At 39.6% G+C, this 22,453-nt stretch overlaps 1 protein-coding gene across 5 annotated transcripts in view; it reads right to left on the bottom strand.

The window, feature by feature from the left end:
* The window catches only part of LOC104149459 (ethanolaminephosphotransferase 1), a 59,893-nt gene that overhangs the window by 20,745 nt on the left and 16,695 nt on the right, over positions 1–22,453 (bottom strand). For 4 of the 5 annotated variants that reach the window (XM_068932763.1, XM_068932766.1, XM_068932767.1 and 1 more), the window contains exons 3-6: positions 17,755–17,863; positions 15,532–15,606; positions 9,492–9,760; positions 1,956–2,064 (exon numbers count right to left, since the gene is read on the bottom strand). In XM_068932763.1, the coding sequence (XP_068788864.1) occupies positions 1,956–2,064; positions 9,492–9,760; positions 15,532–15,606; positions 17,755–17,863 (562 nt within the window). The remainder of the gene's footprint in view (positions 1–1,955; positions 2,065–9,491; positions 9,761–15,531; positions 15,607–17,754; positions 17,864–22,453) is intronic. The other variant, XM_068932764.1, reaches the window with a different exon arrangement.

The following is a 22,453-nucleotide window of genomic DNA, read 5'->3' as shown; positions in this document are numbered from 1 at the left end:
ACAGTGTACTAGGACAACCTGGTAGTAATATAATCAATCAAGATAGTTTACTGCAAACTTAAAACCAGTATTTAGCTACATTAAGCTGAAAAAGCTGCCCTGCCTGTGGCACAGTGGGTACTGCGTGAAAAACAATGTTTTTAAAGAAATTATGCCTAATCTGCTTGGGACGAAGATAAAAGAACCACTCAGTTCTCTGCTTATGGATCCATTCGTGCATGAGTACTATATAAGACAGAAGCAGTACCTGGTAACTGGAAAGGAATATTAGATCAATTTTTGCTTTGCAGTTATTTTTGGTTGAGTATGAAAAAGGATGCTTGCTTTTGCAGATATTATGGCATTGACGTCCTTCCCTAGCACAAATCTTCACGCGTTGAATAGTGTGAACTAAACCTTCATCCATGACTTCCCAAGCACAAGGGAAGTCATCAGTTTATGCACTGAACTGGTTGTCACATCCCTTAGTGACAAGAACAAAAGAAGCGATGTGTGTTGCACAGAACGAGTGCGCTCAGTGGGGTAGTTCATGCTAGCATATAACACCCATGCATATCTAACCTGCCACTTCTGGACAAGCTAGCATCCGTCTCTCTGGGACTTGCGGTGCAACTTCCTGAGCTCAAATCATTCCCTAGTCCCTTGATCTATTACCAGCCACCAGAGGGCATTTTATAGTAACACATATGTCAAATAGATTGAATAATTTATCAACCATTAAAAAGGCCAGCTCTGTTTTTTTTTTTCTTCTTCCCTTTCTTTTCTTAAGAGTGCAAAAAATAGGCCTGACAAATAAAAAGACTGTACCATCTTAGTCACACATGGTTAATTTTACACACGTGGATGAAGCACACTGTCAAAAACATATTCTTCTACGTGCTGCTTATAAAAACCAAAGCCTAAATACAGGGTCATTTCAAATGTTCTTTAGGATCTGTGAATTCTGGTCAGCACCATGGAGGCTGAAGGCAGTATCTTCTGAAGATCTGTCTATAGGAAAAGACGTTGAGAACATATGTGAATGTAGCAGATTCAAATCTTCCTCCAGGAAACACTCAGATAGTTCCTAGTTAGAGTCAGTGAACTCCAATATCCAAGTTCTTTTTTTGGCTCAAGGATTGAAGACATTTCTTGGGACATACGCCTATACCGGATGTGTCAAACACCTTGTTGGTCCCTTCTTTGCATAATTTGAATGTTCACATAAAAATCTATAAAACATACATGATAATTTCTTCACTTTCTAAATAACATACTGAAGTCATTTCCCACAGGCATGTTTTTATCTGGGCCTAACATGTTCTTAACCTCTTAAAAAGTAACTACTTTTGTTCTTAATCTAGCCGTAACAGTTTCAGAAATGCTCAATAATTATTTCAAATTACAGTGGCAGGATCAAATAATGAGCAAACAGGCTGACGCTGTGTATGAAAAATGCATCACGTCTGTTCTACAAGCAATTTTCAAAGAAAGAGCTTAGAAATCACCTAGACTCCTTGTCGGCTTTGCAGTTGTGCCACCTAACATTATTTAAATAATACCTTTATTCCTTCTTTCCACAGTGTTTTGGATCATATTGTGCTGCAGGCTAAACAGTTAGATTTATACCGTATGCAGATGTGCACATTTTACCCGAGTGGCATTAGAAGTTCCTGCAGCTCTGAGAAAGAGCCAGCCTGTCAGCACAGAACACCAAACTCCCCGTGGAATTCAGGAACCTTTTCTTTATCGTCTGGGTACAGCACGTATGAACGTAACAAGGAAAAATGTCTCCAGAATGATCTACCTCTTCAAAGTATTCTTGTATAAACCCTATTAAATAGCTCTATGCATGTGAGGTTTTTTTGGGAATAATCGACACTTATGAAAGGACAAAAAATTAAGAGGGGAATATAAGAACTCTCTAATCAAAATAAACAAAAAACAGTGCAGTTTTCCACGATATGGACACTTACCTATTAGCAAGATTACTAATACATCTGTAATGTAATAACCAAACAGGAGAGGCTTGTGCCATACTTCCACGCCAACAGCACCAGTCAGCAGATATGCTGCTATTAATACCTATAGAAAATGGATAAAGTCTTTTTAATCCATTACTTCTAAAGGCAGAGAATTTCACTTATCACCTCAGCACAAATGCAAGAATAAAAGATCTGTTATTCTCCTCCTTTCTCCTCCCCACATTACAGGACCTTATAATGCCATCCCAAAACAGTAACTTTTAAGTACTGAAGCAGCTTCCAAGATAACCAACACAATGATTTAAAGTAGGAAATACACTAAGCAAGCAACTTCCCTGCTAACGTGCGCATTTGTTTGCATGTGGTAAGTGTTACTGGCATACCTTTTCAAAAAGTCCTATTTCTAAATCCCTTCATAAAGCCAGCTGTCCCCAGTGCAAATGCACTTCCTTATATTTCCATGCAGCCTTCCAAAGTCGATTTAGCAATGTAATTATTTTTGCAGCTCCACAACCTATTTCCCCCTGACTTGATCATCATCAAAATAACTGAGAGGGAAAAATCTTAAGAAGTTCACAGGAAATGCACAAAGAATTGAACTGAATGTGAAGACACAAAAAGGGCAGGGAGGGAACTGAAGTCGTCTCTGACTTTTCGTTTGTTTGACAGGTAACATCATTACAAGACAGAAAGAGAAACAAGCAGTCGAACTTCATTAACAGCGAAAGGACTCATACCCAAGACTCATGAGTCACTCTACAGGCTTAAGTATCACCAGTTTTAGTAGTGACGTAAATGCAGTTTCTACTTTCTATTCAGCATTAATTCTGTGATCCAACTGAGGTCCAAAATCTTTGTGCAGTCAAAAACCTACAGCAACAGGCTTTCATGTCCATTGCATTATTTGTAGCAGTACCGTCTACCAACAGTTTGTGGCACAAATTGCTGAAGTTTTACCATTTGAGGTATGAAATGTGCAAATGCAGTACTGAGTGTATCACAGTGGTTTCCAAGGCACTTTGCCCTTGATCCCATCTCTTCCAGTGATCCCCTCCCTGCGCAATCCCTTTCCTCCCTTACCCCCGGCCACCTACTCTACCGCAACTCCTTCAGCTGCTGGCACCCAGCTACCCTACCTTTTCTCCTCCCTCTTTGTGGTATATTTCGGTTTTAGCCATTTACAATTTTACTAAAGCAACTATAAGTGCCAGTATGTTGCATGCTCAATGGCTCAACCTCCTGCACTGTTCTGAACCTGGATTAATTGTGAACATTCACCTTTGCTCTAAATTAGAACAACCACGTCAATTATAATGTCACTTAGAAGACCAGATATTTGTTTATTTATTGCCAGGTAACATTCAATAACTTTTTTTTTTTCTATTCAATACATCTTCTCGCTTTGAAATCACAAATTTTCCAACTTTACCTGCATTCTACATTTTACTATTTTTAGTTTAGCTTTATAAAATACCCAGTTTTTACTGCATTACGGGTTTCTTTGTTTTTAACTTTTATGAACACATTTCCAGTCTCCTAAACGAAACTATGGTAAACATGTTTGCTTTAATTTAAAGGTAAACTGAAAATCTTTTTGTAGATAACAGGCTGTTTAAGATCCCAAATTAGTAGCAGAACACTCTTACCAATTAAACTTTCAATTAAATTTAGACATCGTTATATCTGACCTCACCTACCTCTCTGTGCATAAATTCTAGAGTCTTGCCCTATCATTATATAATTTTTAAACAATTTTGCCCAAATGGGGAATCACAGAATTGGATGTTTGAATTGCCTGTGCAAGGACAAGCAGCACGACAGATCTGCAGTGGAGAAGTGCAGGCGCTAGTATGAAAGCCACATCTTGGGCCACTGAAGGCAGTGAGTGAAATTTTGGTCCAAATGCAGGATGTGTCTAATGGGTTTTACAACTGGCTGCAGCAGAGCTGACAATTGGTGTTATAAAGGAATTGCATTGTATCGATATAACGTGACTGAGAGACTCCTGGCCCCATCAAAGTTGATGGCAAAATTCCACCTGGCTCTGATGGACCCCTTGAATTTACCCTCACACGCTGAATTCTGAATAGATTTTTCTTGGCAAGTGATAAAAGAGGAACTTCAGTATAATGCACTAATACAGCCAGTACTTTTGGCAGTACAGTCATGAGTATCACTGTCAGACGCCAGCACACCTCTAGGAACAGGAGCGTCGATGCAACAGGCATCGTCTGGGAGATCGTTCTGCCTCGCGCTTCGGAGATAAAACATTCAAAGGTTGAGATTTTCTCTTATTTACCAGATACACAACACAACAGATGTTATGTATGAAAAACACTCTTTGGCTTCAAAATTTTAGTTTCGTGTTTTTTAACGACTTGTAACTGAAACCCTGGAATCACTGAAGTCAGTAAGAATAATCACTTGGATTTCACTGGGGCAGTCTCAAACACCTCCTTTAGAAAGCTGGAAAGATAAAAAGCTGTAGTCGTATCCCTCAATCCAAGACCGGATTTCATTTGCTTTTTCTTTTGGCTTAATTAAAATCTTGCAGAAATTGGAGACTGTCAAAATTATTAGATAAAAACTAAGCATGTCAGTCAGCTATATAAACTTGTTGACTGCTTTAAAAGACACTGCTGGTAAAAAAACTAACTAAAATGTAAAGCAGTGTTCCCAAGTGCAACTGAGTACTTCTACTTAATAACCAGGTGTTTTATTCATATCTCTGGCACAGATTGGCTTTAGCACTTTTCAGATATAACTCTAATCTTTAGCAAGTACACATAATTATAACCTTTTGTAAAATGAGAAGAGCAAATTAAATAACACGAGTAAAGACTGTATAGCAAGTTAGGGTCCAATATAAAAGGGGACATTCTAACTCACTGCAGCAGCTGACCGGGCAAAATTCTGGTTTGTAAAGACCTCATCTATGAGGAGGCAATAGTACTTACTTAATGAAGACAAAAATCAGGAAATATATGGTGTTAGTTTACAAGCTCTTTGTCACGGCAGCCTACAGCTGAGCAGCAGGACAGCTGGATTCTAAACAGCAGCGCACTACACTATCACAGTTTCTTAAATTTCAACAATTTAGTCACCTTTCTCCACCTATAAAATCAGCATAATACTTCTCCCACGAGTGATGTTTGGAGAATTCTATCCAGACGCAAGCTAGTGTAACTCCTCAGCATCGCTCAGCTTTTAACCTTCTAACTATTCTCTCAAGAATCTGATTTTTGAAAATCACCGTCCCTTTCCTGTCTTTCTACTACCGCAGGAGTGAGTTTTGTGACAAAGTGTTTTAAATTGTATATAAGTACATATACACAACTCCCTCCCTTCAAATGATTTCTTCTTCTGCAAATGTGTTTTACATACAGCCTCAGTGAATATGCTGCATGCTGTATTGCACAGAAAAAAAAATCCAACATTTTCTCATCAGTTTTTGAAGTATACTGGCTATGCTTCTGAAGTCTTTATGATTCTGCAAAATGTAAAATATTAATTCTATTGTAAAATTCAATTTCCCCAGCATATCACAATAGCATTAACTGTTTATGTGTTAAAATATTTTCTGTTAATCCTGTGCTCCAACCGAACAACTACAGAACAAAGTCATTTAAACCACAGGGTTACATTTTTCCTCTGAAAATAAATATGACAAAGTTTGCCTAAAAAAAGTAAAACTAACAGTTTCCTACACATGACTTGAATAGGAGTTAGTTTTAGCATGATGTGTCTTTTTAAATCACAGAGGTTTCAAAGTGTTTAAAAGATCTATGTGTATTTGCATTGCTCTGGATTCCTTTGTTGATTCCCAAAACACAGGCTGGCGCAGAACTTCCCAGCAAAAGGTCACACGAAAAATATTTCGGCCTCAGTATTGTAAATTGCTCGACAAAAGCACGAAATGCAAAAAGAAATTGGCATACGGCATCCAAAAACCTCTTTCCCCAATTTTGACAAGTATGGAAGGGAAGGAGAAAAAGAAATTTTACAATGCTTAAGCTGCCACCTACGTGAGATGTTTCATTCATTTGGGAGTTTCCAGCAAGCAGCGTGTGCTCCCCGGGGAGGCTACGCAGGACGGCCCTAGGCAGCAGGCAGACACGCAGCACAGCCCAGCTGGGTCGACTCTCCCAGACCCGAAACCTGGGGCTCCCGCTCCGCTCGGCGGAGAAAGCTACCTCTTCCCTTTCACATTTGCCGCTTGTGTCTTTGTGTTGTTTTTTTTTTTCCCGCTGGCGCTCCTGGCTGGAAATAACGCGAGGCAGGAACGAGGAGAATCCACCTGGATCAGCCCCGTTCTCACGTAGTTCTTATCTTCACTTCTAAACTTTTATTTTAAAAAAGGGTACCTTCCTATCATGCTTCAGACCAGTCTAAAGTCTGTGTAACCAATGTATGCAAAATATGTCTGCAAAAGTTAACAGACAGAAGGAAGCTAAACATTTTCATTTCTCGGGAAAACGTTGTCTTTTTTCTCCAAGGACTTTGATCTGCAGGTATTAGCTTTCCTTGTTTGGGATTGTGACAAAAACTGACTTTCTTTTTTTAACAAGATGCATCGGAGATGGTTTCTCGAAGAACAGAGCAAGCATTTCTTTTTTAGCCTTCTCTTCAGCCCGTAATTTTTGGGGTTGCTCATAGGTGTGCTTATTTAAAAGTGTGTTCCTCAGAAACTGTCCAGATGGCACGGTACAAAGAGGCGCCTTTGCCTGCACCCTTTTCTGCCTGCAGAGGAGTAAGTACCAGCTAGCTTCCTGTGCTGGAGGGCAGAGAGAGGGGCAGGGTGTCATAGCTGCAGACGCCTTCTCCTCGATGCCAGCTGGAGAGCGCTGTCCGTGCTTACACACAATGGCTGACTCAGCAGCTGCGTCCTGGGAGCTGCGCGACACTTAACGTTTTCATGGAGGTCAATAGCTATTTATTTGCATGCTTGCATTAACTACAGTATTTTCTGAGCTTTGTGATGATAATCAAGTCCTGAGCTCCTGGCTGCCACGCATTTTCAAAGCAGAGAGAGGGGACTAGACCACTTGAGGTTTTGACGTGTCAATGCAATAGCATCACATTGCTAGTGAAATTATTTAAAACAGAGCACAGGTACACGTTCGCTTAGCAGTCTAGCTTAAAATGTCACAGAAGAAATAATGAAATAAATGCCAGGAAAGTGTCTGAAAGCAGCCTGTAAGTGCTCCCTCACTCTGTCCCTCCGAATGTGATCACAGTAATATCTGGCAAAGAAGTGGCGAAAAAAACAGCAACTGCAACACTATCTTTCTTATCATTAGCTATTTGCTAATGACCTCAATATCCTCTCCTCCAAGTAGCTGGAGATGAATAACTGCCTTTAATAGCGCATCCATCATATGAAATTGCTGAATTGCTTTACAAAACAAGAGCAAGACAATGTTTGTAACAGACTTCACATATTTTACTAGGCCACTTAGTACAGCCAGAAAAGAACACACAAGCTTTCTGGTGTACATAACACACAGCTTGGACTAAAGAAAAAAACATTACCTTGACCTACAAACCTTGTCTTGCCTTTATCCTTAGACAACCGCAGCTACAAAAACTACTCTTTACAGATGGGAAAACTGACATTTCAATGGTACAATCTACTACCGCTGCAGTGCTAAAGGAAAGGAAAAGCAAGAAAAAAAGGAAAAGGAAGGAAAAGACTAAACAGTCTACCTAACTAAGCGAGATGAGTAGAACAAAAAATAGAAATCAGACCACAGTTGCTATTCTCAAGTTTTATCTTCCACTACAGTGGGTTGCTTCCGTGACAAACAGCAATGTACCAGAACCCGGAAGCCTAATAAAGAGGCTCTGTTTCCTCGATTTGATCCACAATGGTGCTATACAGCATCAAAAAATCCTTACATGTATTCGTTTATCATTTTGACTGTAAGCAAATCATCACAGAAGTTACTAGGCAAAAAGCATACAGAACAGCAATTCAGCATCAAAGGGGAACAGGAAATAATAGTTGTTAGCATCTTGCAGCCAAGCTAATCACACTTCTTTACAGTCTTTACTGAAATTAAGCCTCACCACAAATCTGTGAGACAGGAAGATGTTATTACCGTTATTTCCCAGATGGGAAAGCTGTCACAGTGGCCGAGGTCACTAAAAGGCCCTGGCAGAGTTAACAGTAGCGCTCCATTAGCTGATATCACTCCCGTAGTTAACCACTAATACAGTCCTGATGCTGTAGCAGTCAAAAAGCTGTAGCTTTCTAAGTATTCATATGTATATCTACAGCAATCATGTAAGCAACCAGTGAAATTAGTTTGAACACAGCTATCCTTCTCCTGCTGAAAGAACCTCACTAAGAAGCTTTACGCAGACAGGGCTGAAACTTCCAGAGCAGCTGGCTGCCTAATGTCTTAGCCCCGAGCCAACTTCTTCTCCCAGGACCTATTTTCTAAGGGATGAAACAGATGCACCACAGCTGGACCAACATCTCCAAGTTGTTCTCAAACCACTGGATTGTGATTATGTTTACAACAATACATCTGCGGCCATCGATTCAAATACTCTTTTTCTATTAAAACACATACTTGAATATTTGTCAAACTTCCTTTCAATTACATATATTTGGCTCCACCTTTCACCTCATGCCTGTGACAGGAAACTCAGGAGACTGGGACTGTCCTCTTCAGGCAGCAAAGGCCTGGCTATCTAAGAAGCCCACTAGTGCAGAAATCCTAGGGCTGGGCCCTTGTCTGTTTGTGCAATGAGGCTACTACTACTGCTATTGCTGCTTCTACTGCTACTACTGCTACTACTACTAACTACTACCACCTCATTTTTGCAATGAAGCTATCACTCACTGTGGTGCTCTGGTCAGGTTTATGAAGAGGTCCACCCAGAGGTAGGGCTGAAAGCCAGTCAAGGGAGTCAGCTAGCAATTGGCTGTGGGCTAGTAAGGAATTCATGTTACTGAATGCGGTTCACACCATTTCCAAAAACCAAATGTCTAAAGGTATGACTTTGACTTTTTCCAACTGTAAAAGCTACCTGACAACAGTGTATGCCCAGTGCATAGGTACAAGCTTATTTCCACTACCATTTCCATATAAGAGGTGGCAGAATGGAGAAGGTTTAGCGTTGTATAATACTGACAATACCGTAACTGTTAATAAATACTACCTGGACTAATTCACATAGTTTCTCAAAACCTAGTGTCCGTGGGATAATTGCTTACGGTTTTAGACAGCAAGATAATTTTCATTACTATCACAAAAAAAATACAGTTCGTGTTTGCTGTCTGACCACTGCAAGCCATTCTTTTCCCTGTAATGCAACGAATCTCTGCTGCTGACAATTCGCTTGAGAATGTCCCCTTGTTGCAAATGCAGGAAATATTCCTGAAGTACTTTCAGCGTTACGCTATTTCACATTCAAACTTTTGGCCAAGTATATTTGCCTTCAGCAATATTTTTCTATTTATTTCTGTAATATTTTGAAAACACTAACAAAAAAAAAACAGGAATGATAAATACTTACCACTTGGCTTAGATCGTATCCCCAAGGAAGAAAAAGAACTCCAGTGTTATACTTTTCCCAGTGTGAACACATAAAGTTAAACAAGACAATGCTTAAATATATATACATTGTATATACAGAAACTCCAGTCTTCCCATTGTCACGGGAAGAGACAGAAAAAAAAGAAAGCAAAAAAATGGAGGTAGCCCAGCTATCCAGTCCATGGTCAAATAATTCTCCCAAGGGACTACTGGACTGAGTCCTTCGAGCATGTTTCCCATCTATGGAGTCTAGAAGGATTGAGAAAGGAAAAGAAACAAAGGATTAAAGCACAACAAAAGGAGTAACCTTTTTCACATAGATTTCACAGTATATATAACAAACACTGAGAAGAGAAAACTGAAGCACAACAGTCCCTTCAATACCAAAACGTTAGGATTGCTCATAAAATATCTACCTCAGTTCTCAGGCAATTCTTCTACCCTCCCCTCAATTCCTCTACTGAATGCCACCTTCCTGACAAGCTTGAGAAAGACATCCATAACTACTTCTCCTCAGTGGTCTGAACATACTTTTTTATGTCAATTCCTGTGACCACTTTCTCAATGAGAGTACTAAGAAGCACCCACATGGCTTCTCACCCACCCATTGGTGTTGTAGGCACTCAGAGCTCAGACTCTAGGAAACTGCTTTGGGGGAGATTCACTCAGGCTTTTAGGTAATCTGATGTTAAAATACTTCAATGACTAACAGTTAAATGGCTACCTAAAGGAGTGAATTTCACAAATTTATTGGGGTGTGTGTACCTTTCAGTCGTTCAGTCAAAATTCTTGGGTGCATGAACACTTGGCAAGGGATGTCAAGGACAACAAGAAGGGGTTCTTCAAATACATCAAGAGCAAAAGGAAGACGAGGGAAAACGTGGGCCCGCTGCTGAATGGGGCGGGTGCCCTGGTAACAAAGGATACAGAGAAGGCAGAGTTATTGAATGCTGCCTTTGTTTCAGACTTCACTGCTAAGGCCAGTCCTCAGGAATTCCAGACCGTGGGGACAAGAGAGGAAGGCTGGAGAAAGGAAGACTCTCCCTTGGTTGAGGAGGATCAGGTTAGAGATCTTTTGTCCAAACCTGACATCCATAAATCCATGGGCCCCCATGGGATGCACCCACGAGCGCTGAGGGAGCGGGCGGATGTTATCGCTAGGCCACTCTCCATCCTCTTGGAAAGGTCCTGGAGATCAGGAGAGGTGCCTGAGGACTGGAAGAAAGCCCATGTCACGCCAGTCTTCAAAAAAGGTAAGAAGGAGGAGCCAGGAAACTACAGGCCTGTCAGCCTCACCTCCATCCCCAGAAAGGTGATGGAACAGCTCATCCTGGAGGTCATCACTAAGCATGTGGAGGACAAGAAGGTGATGAGCAGTAATCAGCATGGATTCCCCAAAGGGAAATCATGCTTGACCAATCTGATAGCCTTCTATGACGGAATGACTGGCTGGGTAGATGAGGGCAGAGCAGTGGATGTTGTCTCCCTGGACTTCAGCCAGGCTTTTGACGCTGTCTCCCATCACATCCTCCTAGGTAAAGTCAGGAAGCGTGGGTTAGATGAGTGGACGGTGACGTGAATGGAGAACTGGCTGGATGGCCGAGCTCAGAGGGTTGTGGTCAGTGGCGGCTCAGAGCCTGGTTGGAGGCCTGTGGCTAGCGGTGTCCCCCAGGGGTCAGTCCTGGGTCCAGTCTTGTTCAACGTATTCATCGATGACCTGGAGGAAGGGACAGAGTGCACCCTCAGCAAGTTTGCTGATGATCCAAAACTGGGGGGAGTGGCCGAGAGACCAGAAGGCTGTGCTGCCCTTCGGAGGGACGTGGACAGGCTGGAGAGTTGGGCGGAGAGGAACGGCAGGAAGTTCAACAAAGGCAAGTGCAAGGTCCTGCACCTAGGGAGGAATAGTCCCATGCACCAGTACAGGCTGGGGGTTGACCTGCTGGGAAGCAGCTCTGCAGAGAAGGACCTGGGAGTGCTGGTGGACAAGTTAAACATGAGGCAGCAGTGTGCCCTTGTGGCCAAGAAGGCCAAGGGTATCCAGGGGTGCCTTAGGCAAAGTGTTGCCAGCAGGTGGAGGGAGGTGATCCTGCCCCTCTACTCAGCCCTCACCTGAGGCCTGAGGGGAGGCCTCACCTGGAGTACTGTGTCCAGTGCTGGGCTCCGCAGTACGAGAGAGACATGGCACTGCTGGAGAGAGTCCAGCGGAGGGCTACCAAGATGATTAGAGGGCTGGAGCACCTCTCCTAGGAAGAAAGACTGCGAGAGCTGGTCCTGTTGAGCCTGGAGAAGAGAAGACTGAGAGGCGATCTCATCAATGTGTACAAGTATCTGAAGGGGGAGTGTCAAGAGGATGAGGCCAGCCTCTTCTCCGTGGTGCCCAGCGACAGGACAAGAGGCAACGGGCGCAAACTGAACCACAGGAAGTTCCATCTGAACGTGAGGAGAAACTTCTTTCCTGTGAGGGTGAGTGAGCAGTGGAAGAGGTTGCCCAGAGAGTTAGTGGAGTCTCCTTCGCTGGAGATATTCAAAACCCGCCTGGATGTGATCCTGGGCAATCTGCTCTAGGTGACCCTGCTTGAGGAGGGAGGTTGGACTAGAAGATCTCCAGAGGTCCCTTCCAACCTAAACGATTCTGTGATTCTGTGATTTACTGCTAAGCTGAGTTATGTATTGATCACTTTTAATACGTAGGTGCCTGAAAGGTGGCCAGACACTTTAATGGATGTCCCTCTGAGGATACAGTCCAACAATATGGTTTGCACCAATCTGACCATTCACTGCTGTTGAACAGGGGAGGACCTGCAACTTGCTCAACTGGTGGAAAGCCAACAAAAAATTAAGTTTTCTTGAGATCATTGAACAGAATTGGCTCAGTGAAGGGTACAAAAAGCCATGGAGGTGGCACAACAGAGGGGCTGGGAATGCAGGGAGAAGGAAGGAGGGGAACTGGCAGATGTAACTTTTCTTAGCTGTATTGTCAAACCATACCCTTAGTCTTTTCTCTGAGACTGCGCTGGTGAGGCTTTCAGAATTATTCTTCTTCTTAAAGTTAAGTGCAACTATCCTGAAACTCAAAATAACATGGAGAAGGACTTTTTTTTTTTTAACATTACTTGGAAAGTACTATAGCTAAACAATTATTAGCTAGTGATAGCACTATTAACCCATAACCGACTGAAGGGACAATTCAACACAGTGAGACGAAAGAATCCACAGCTGCTATAGATCATGTGCTACTTACTTCTCTGGATTATTTGGCAGTACTATGAGTTTTGTCTAATGTAAATATACTTCAGGGATCTAAACCAGAAAATTGTGGGATTTAATTTTGTCACAGATTTTAGACTACCACCCTATTATAATACCTAAACAGCTGGGAGATATCCTCCACTCAAGTACAAATCTCTTGAGCCGGTTCTCACAACTCAAAAATTTAAAGATTTCATAAGGGATTTCAAACAGGTCTGGCCCCCTCTTGAGCCATATGCTCTCTCCAATAACAGTGCCATTGAATTGTCAGCACCTCATTGAAATTTACAGAAAGCAAATTGCATGTATAAGCTCGAGGTTACTTGAATCGTGTGTTATAAATGCAGAAATTCTTTATTCTATTACAGGATGCCTCTGAAACATAATCAGCAAATAGAGATCTTAACATTCCTAAACAAATGGTCTTTTACACATCCCAAACCAGAGAGGACTGGTCTATTCGTGAATTATTTTAGGTCGTCACGAAAGAATATTCACAGCAGATGATAAAATGCATAGATTACAGTGAAACAGTACTTTTCATGTTGTAGGAACCTTTTGCTAAACAGACTTAAGCTTATAACAGTGTCATGGAATATGGTACTTCTAACAATAAGGGACTAGGAGAAATATGGAAACTGTAACATATAGGCAAAACTGGATCTTCACAGAACATTTACCCAGTTTTCCATGTGGTTTCACTAGCTTTTTAGGTTCTTGAAAGCATTTTCTGTTTTAGGTGCCAGTTTTCAAGTAACTCATGACAATAACAGTATATGTTTAATGGTGGACATCCGTTGTCCCACACTTCCGTTGCTTTGGAATTCCTATGTTATGATTCTGTCTCATTATGGTTCATAAGTCTTCAGTTTTACTAAATTTTATGTAACATTTTAACTGCGGAATTCAAAGTAACAGCCAGGAACATTCCATTTTATGGAGAGGGCACAGATGACAAAACTACCTTAACAGAGGAGAAAAAAAAAAAAAAAGAGCGGCATGCTTGGGAATTTGGAGAGAGGAACTGTGTCATTAAAAAGAAACTGAGAGAGATTTAAGTTGCATGTTTGCTTAGTTATTATGGCTCTTTGTAGTTTTCCAAAGGGAAAACTTCTGCCATGCAGAATTAAATGTGAGACTAAGTATTTCATAAGGTGACTTGGACAGCAGACATAAAAATCTACATATGCATCAGTTGATTACAGCTTTGACTGTCAACATCATATCCCTTGTCTTCTGAGTATCAGGAACTATACGCCTCACTGGCAAATAACATCCACATTAAGAACCTCAGAAGCTACATTTCCAGTGAGCTTTCCAGGGTGTTATGCAATAAGAAACTTAGCTCCAATACAGAATTTTGATTTATGAAACGATAGCCACTTCATTGAATTCCCTATGCCTACAATAAGAGTTTCACAAAAGAAAAGGCGTCTTCTGAAGATGATTATAGACAACCGTTACAAAAATCTGACTGATAAGCAGATTCAAGTGATGGTTGCATCAACAATTTATATGGTAAAAATATAAAGAAATTCTGAACAAAATAATTTTGGCACAGATTTGGCTAAAAATGTCAAGGCATTCAAAATATAGAGAGAAATGTCTGCACAATGAAATACACCCTGGTTCATCAAGATGACTCTAAATGCATATCTTGGAAAACAAAAATGGTATATCCCCTACGACACAGGCCTTCTGGGCTCATTACACATTCTGTGCTAAGATGCAGTATTGTTCCCAGGACTTTCTAAGCCTGGACCTTTGCATGGCAATGCAGTGTACACAACACAGAACATATTTATATCTTGGTTAGGTATCTTAAATATGGTACACAAATATATGGCTACATTGTGCAGTCCAGTTCCTCACATGAACGAGCTCCAAAAGAGCTGATATGTTTACACAACATACTGCAGTCCATGTAAATATACCAGCTCGAGTCCAAGGAAAACTTAGCTCTGTTGCCCCCTGACGCGGAAAAATTAGTTTGGTATGAGTTTGCTTTGGAAGAGAAAGCAAGACAGCCAGGTTAGTGAGGATCTCACTCGGAGATCTGCCTCAGTTCAGATCTGTATCTGAACTCACTGAGGTGTGTCTTCACAGAGCTGCACCGCACGGTGCAATGTACCAAAAAGCGCACAGCCTTGGAACGAGATAAAAAGCAAATACGGAACATAAAACTGAAAACGAGATAAAGGTGATTCAGGAGAAAGGCAGCCACAGGAGAGAAAAAAAAAAAGAAACGTCATCTCTATAAGAAGCCCAGTCCTGTCGCCACCTTCATACTGTCTCTCCTGACACACGCCATAAGCACTGATGTGCCTTATAGGTTAAAACAGACTGCTACATTAATTTCCCTTTTTCTCTACTTTGCTCTTTGTTTCTCCTGTCCTTGAAAGTACTCGCTGTTAGACCAAGCGTCAGGTAGCGTCTCGGAACGTCAGCTCTTCAGCGCCAAAGATTTTTATGAAACCCAACAGTAATGGTTTTGCTGTGAAATGATTTCTATTGTCCCTCTACAAAAAGCACTTGAACTTTGAAAAGAAGTAAGAGCTACAGTCATATAAGCTACAAGATATCACGAAAAACTGTTGATTTTTTAAAGTCTCACTTTTTTTTTTTTTAATATCAGGCAACTGTTTTGGAGAGACATCAATAATTTAACCACTATGCCTTTTCATTTGGATATCAGCATTCGTGAACTAGCACATAAAACTATATGAAGACTTCAGATGTGTAAATTACTTCAGTGTACTTGTGTACTTTACCTAAAGTATAAGCACAAAAGGTGGTAAAAGCACTGAATACCCACACCCAGGTTGGAACAAGTCCAGGACTGGTACCTGAAATAAATTGGACAGAGAGTCAGTATAACAGCAGTTAAGATTAAAGAAATACATGAAGATATGTATATTCATAGGAACAAACTGCTACTAAGATGTAAAGTAGAATTAAAGTTACGATTTGCTTTTGGCCTTCCATCAACTTATGTCATCAGTGGGCTCTATCATTTCAAGGAAACAGTGACCAGGCCTGAATATGCTCGTATGGTAAAGAGGAGAAGACAAGGTAGAGCCTTTTGGTGCTGAAGTGACTACAATACTCCACAAAATAATGCCAGTAACTAGGCAAAATTTTTCACTGTTCATGGGAAGACTACTCATCAAAAATCAGTTAATGCTTATGTAATATTCTAAATATATAAAAAGATGTGCAGTTTTCAATGTGAGTTTTGTGCAGCAGGTTTACCATATAGATCTGAACAGGAAAATTTTGCCCTTCGGCTAAGACAGATATAGTACCCTTTTTTTCCCTTTTGATAAGGTGCCTGATATTTTTTTAATGAACCTGGAAGAGAAAGCCGAACTGGACAGAATACAAGCTTCAGTTATTGTTCTGCTAGGAACAATAACCCCTAGATTATTGTTGCACTTCTAAAGAAATCAGACCCTTCTCCAAAGAGTGTTCTCCTTAAATTAAACATAATCCAATAAGGAATGAACCAGCAGTGAACAACCGCATATGCGAAACCCTTTCAGGTTTCTGGCATTCTGCACAGAACAAAAGGAAATCCTCGTACACGGAGGCGTACCCTAACTAAACCGAGAGATGCCAATATTGAAGGCAGCGTTCCTGAAGACTTTTCACTCCTGCCTCATGTGGCCATTCTGAAAGAGAAGATGGCACTTCCTGATTCTTAGCTGCAAATTTTCAAACTGTAGAATGGAAAACAGCTGTCCAGGAAATTACGGCTTTTATTTCTGATCTTGTGCATGGAATTGATATGTGATACTCAAAAGACTAGCTAGGTTGCATGAACATTTTCAGTCAATAGGGAAGCGATGAATACTGTTTTCACGTGAAATTAAGACTAGCCTTGCAAACTACACCTAAAAGTCTAAACTTTAACATCCTTTATATCACTGTTTCAAGTATCTTCAAATTCAATATGTATCCACTAGGAATGTGTCATCTGGGATAAAATCACCCGATGAAAAGGTCTGTACTGGATGCTATTTTATTACAGAATTTAGTAAATATCAACTGCATCAATAAAAATCCAAGTGTACAAAAATGAGGCTAGATATTTATGTAACATGCTGGCCCTGAAAATTTAATACTCACACAGGATTATTTTTGAAGCAAAACTACTACTAAGTATGTCTACTTCTAGAACTGTCTTAATAAATCTTCAAACAGTTCATGCCAAGAAGTACTTCCCAAAGTTAATTACAGGCATAAGACATTAAAAGGAACAAAAAAATCAAGCATAATTGTTTCAGGAAATAGAACATTGAGTCTTTTCCAAATTGCCTCGTTTAAAGAAAAGCAGAGGCTTTATATATTAATCACCTGGCAGATGATTAGGCTTTTTTGGTTTTTTCACAACTGGCCTAAGAAATCCCGATCTGAACATTCCCTATGCTCAGGAATAGCCAGCTCCAGAAAGCTTTTGACTTGTTCTGTCATAAGGATTTGGACTTTGGAAGGTATAATTTCAAGAAAGATTTGTTTAGAAAGTATTTCTTCTGTGTAAAAGCAGTCTTGACTTGGGGGACAGCAACCTTTTTTTAGGGAGTAATGAAAGGAGAACTAACAAATTCAGGCATGGATTTAGATATCAAGAACTGTGAAACTAATGAAAACTTTATGAAGACGTCTAGGGTGGTTTTTTTTTCCAAGTTACCTTATTTAAGAAATGACTGTGTATTGGAATCCTGGCATACACTCTAAGTCAAGTCAGATATTTTCATAGACTTTGAACAGCACACGCTGAAACCCATTTTTAGGGATGAAACTAAATAAGCTTTTCCAATAAAATGGCCTGAATTTATAATGACGTGTGTCAGGGCAGATCCTCCTATATGCTCATGGAGGCTCATTAAGGGAAGGGGTGGACGGTCCAGGGATCTGATACCTCCCTCTATCATTCAGGCCTGTGACACAGGCAGCTCTGCAATTCTGAAAAATTACAGCATGAGGATATTTACCTGAGGCAGTGTAGTCCCAGTCATAAAAAGATATTAGAAAATAATTAACTAAAATCATCACAAATCCAGAGAAGGTTAACACGTTGGGAGCAATCCACAAAGGCACTATCTGTTAAAAAAGAAAAAAATTCTAAGAAAAATCATATGTAAAATTAAAAGCCTTATTTTAATTAAATATTTATACTTTTTACCAGGAAAGAAGAAGCCTCTTTATGACATACATAATGTTCAGATTTGTGTACATGTTTCCATTTTCAAATTAAAAATATAGGTTTCATTTCTGAAGCAACTTATTTTTAAATGTCATCTCTCCGCATAGATCTTTGTGACTGCAGTAAAAACGTAATTTAAAAATATTATGTTTCATAAGTAATACACTCTCCTTATATTCCCAAACACCAAGGGAAGTTTCTCATGCTGTTGTGTTTCATAACTGAAAGAAGACTGCAGCACCCCAGTGTGGCAATTCAGCATCTTCATGGCAGTTCTTTAAAGCAGCCTATTCCCGTACTTTACTAAGCAAATTTCTTCTTCTAAAATATGTTAATAGTTTCCAACTCAAAACATCCACAAAACAGTCAGACACTGAGCGCATTACCCATTATATTCAAAAGAACTCCCTGCTACAAATAGCTCCCTACTTCTCTAGATATTAACTTTCTGCAGAGCCTCCCTCTTTAGCCATAAATTACAAATAGTACATTAATTCATTTTACTTTGTAGAGTGCTGAAAAGAACTGCCCATCTTCACCTGATCCTCTAATTCTTCCTTTCCATTAACTGTTCTTGGCTATTAGTCCCCTGCCGCTTTATTCCCTACAGTGCGACAGGGACTCTTTTGGTAAAGCTGTTGCCAAGCAGGACGGTTTCTCCAAATGATTTTCTGAAATACTACACACAGCTTTTTACACAATTTTTGGCCAGAGTATATTTGCAGAAATATAGCCTAAATGTAGACCACTGCTGTTACTCAAACACACTATCAATATACTCAAACTATTTAAAAAATGCAGGCTTATACTCAATTTTTTGGAATGATGCAGGACTGAAAATGCACATAAAGAAGTACTCCAACACTACCAAACATTATAAACCACTACTCTTCCTCTATCATATTACTATGTGAAAAATTTGCATATAAAGTTGGAATGTCTAACATTAATGATCCTGATCCTCTTCCTGTCATTACAGTGCAAACAATTAAGAACATGCAAGGAAAACTGTGCAACTAATAAAGTATAATGTAAACTTTCAAAAACAGGGAAAATCCTGAGTATTTCCAGTTGTACTTCTTAGATGTTTCTTCTAATAACACTGGAAACAGCTATTACGTCTGATAGTTGCTTTCCTTATGAATAGGCTTTTATCATCCATTTTAAACATTGTATGGCAGCCCTTACAGTAATAGAAAGATAAAATGGAATACCTACAGCTATAACAAAAATGTAGGACACACATTTTAATATACCTAACTTTATGAGTTTTAAAAACCCCAATCCTAAATTCCTAAGAACAACTGACAGCAAATATTTCCTGAAGTTCCTTTAAGAGAACTCCTTAGTGCACATTCCCATCTTATTAAATTCACTGCACACTCAGCACGCAGGGAATGAGAACGAGTGATGCTGATGAAGACATTCTGGATTGCTCTCTTTTACTCTAAAAAGAGGATCAAAACAGTGCTCTAAGACAACCTGTGGATGAGCCATTTACACGGACATGCAGATGTCCACCGATGTATTATTTTTAAATGCCTGATTCATCCTGCATGATTCACAATAATTGTTGACTATAAATTAAAGTAAGTCCCTGTAAATGCCTGCTTTCTGATTAGGTTCATTATTCTAAATAGACACTGACATTAAATTTATTACAGGAAATAATTTATGTTTACAAAGTACAAACACTAAGGAATTATCTTAACACACTGTCTCGCATCATGTATTTTAGAAGGAAACCTACTCACAGTTTCTTTGGCTAGTAGACACACAGTGAACAGTTACAAGAGATCCATCCTCAAGAAAACAACCTCTTCTCCAGTTAACTCCCTACACATGCTATTTTGATCCTCAACTGGCCTAATTTGTCAATGTATTTTGAAAATATTCCAACTGGTAAAATCCTTTTTTTTGTATTTAATGCCCATTATTCTTTTAGTTAGCATTACACTACCATCACCCTATGTAACAATTCAGAAATCACCAGGAGTTGAAGATTAACTTCTCAAACAGGTTGAAAAACACAGCCTGGCTTCACTCGCATCCTACATTAGGATACTGTGCAGTCATTACTATCTAATTAACAGACAGTCCAACGCTAACATGTTAACACAGTACACGAGTAATACAACTCACTGTACCATTACGAAGAATCACATCTGTTCTCTCTGTACGCAAAACCACTGCGTACTTGGACATTTTACAAAACTTTTGGTTCCACAAACTACTGATTTCTGTTCTAACAGGTCCAGAGTCATTCATGCTAAAAGCCTTAATATAAACAACAAATGTTTTAATATAATCAGCTGCTTGTTTGGGTAATAAACTGTAAAGCGCACGTATTTATATGAGGCCCTGCTCAAACTTCAAACATTGCTTGATTAAGTCACTTGAGATCACTAAAATGCTACCCATGCACAATTCTACTGATAAAATCAAAGTTCATAAGAGCAACTGTGGGGTTTTCTTTCACAGAATCACACAGAATCACAGAATTTTTAATTGACTTCAATGGAGCTGGCATACACCTGTGTATCCTAGTGGGATTTGCTCCTTTTCCTCTTCTTGTCCCGCGCAAATGTGATTCTTCATGAATACAAATACAGCAATAAATTCAGTTAGCGTGGAAGCTAAGTAATACCATCCATTATCTGCCAGAGAGCCCATGACCATGTTTTATTATCAGATACAAATCTTGATTAAAGGAAAGGCAAAAAGACAAAGCATTGAATTAATTATCAGCTATTTAAGAAGAAATATCTACAGTAGCATAATCAGAATAATTTTAAACGATGTGTAGAGAAAGTTAGTTGTCACTGCTGACTAACACAGGCATGCTGAATTTCAGCCACTCTTCACACACCGTCATGTAATGGGGAAAAGCTGTCTTGGACAAGCATATTACAGAAATACTTCAAGTCCATTATAAAATCAAGGCATAAAACAATTCCTTTTCACTTTGTATTGGCACTAGCTTCAGTAAGAAGTCAACAGATATCTGAAGTATATACATTCAAGTCATGCACAAACTGACACATGGACATGATACAGTATGTGAGAAAGATGTCATCAGAAGAGGAAAGCACGGGAACCTCTTCATCATACTGTAATGCTCAAGATCCCCTGGAAAATTTCTAACTTAAATGCACTAATTTGCTTTGCTAATACGCCCACAAGAGTTACTAATTAAGGGAAGGGATGGAAGATCCAGGTATCTGATACCTCCCTCTATCATTCAGGCCTATGACACAGGCAGCTCCGCAATTCTGAAAAATTACAACATGAGGATATTTACCTGAGGCAGGTGATGACAATATGTTCTCACTTCTCAAGTATGTCAACATCTGAGCTCACAAATCTCTACATCTTGTCTAACATCAGGCTCTCCTTAATTTCTTGTAATATAAGAAATACATCTTACAGTGAATGACATTGCAGAGTGAAAAGGGATAATACTAAGGCTTTCCTTTGTGTTTTGGAATATACAGAAATTTGTTCCATAACTAGGACTAAATTGACACATTAAGGTCCAGACCTGAATCCCATGCCTCTATTATCACAGGTTTTTTTATTTGCTCGGCTCTGTGAATTTTTTTTTTTAACTCCTGTACAGTCCGGTGAAAATATTCCCCATAGAATGCTTATTTTCACCAGATTAGAAACTAAAAGAAAATTGAGTCATATCTGCCTGCCATCTTATCCAAATACATGTGTTAGGATGTCTGATCTGAGAGAGACTGGACTTCCCAGTCACCAAAAGGCAGGCTTTTACAGCCTAATTTCTAATGAACATATTAGAAGCGACCTGTTTCTTGTTCTTAAAAACTGTCCCACCTTTAACTAGTCTCTCTATCGTAATGCAGTGTTCTACTTAAATAGAAATAAAATGAAATGCTGTAAAATGTAAATTCAATATTCTACTCTAGAACATTGAATATTACAGTCTAGATCACTGCTCACAGACCAGTTAAAAGGCTTACTATAGGTGCAAGCCACAAAGAAATCAATAAGTAAATGCATGGAAAGTTTCTCCTTCTAAAAATAAGATTTGATCACATTTACTAGAATATCACTATTTTATTTACATTTCAGGGGGAAAAAAAAAGGTATTCCCAGGTGAGCAAGTGAGCAGAACTTTTTTGGACTGAGTTTGGGCCAATATTTACTATCATACCTTTTTTCCGTACTTAGCCAGGAACGCAACCATTCTAGTAAATTCAGTTCCGAATAATGTTTTTTTGCTTAACTGAGTTTTGGCTGATAAGTTCAGTGCTCCATCAGTTCTCTTTTTTAGCCCTGGGAGTAACCTCCTGAGCTCTATTGCAATCTCCACTATGTACCGATTCCCATATTGTTCTTGTGCATCTCCAGCTCCTCTATAGGTCTCTTGTTTTACGAAAAATACAACTCATTGCTAAGTTTACCTGACAGTATGTCTTTAATCTTAGAATGACTACATCTACAAAAGCTAAAAATTTCCT

Source organism: Struthio camelus, chromosome 2 (assembly GCF_040807025.1).
Source record: "Struthio camelus isolate bStrCam1 chromosome 2, bStrCam1.hap1, whole genome shotgun sequence".
In the NCBI taxonomy this organism is placed as follows: Eukaryota; Metazoa; Chordata; class Aves; order Struthioniformes; family Struthionidae; genus Struthio; species Struthio camelus.
Note: the sequence above shows the minus strand (reverse complement) of the source record. Positions and strands in the feature narration are given on the sequence as shown.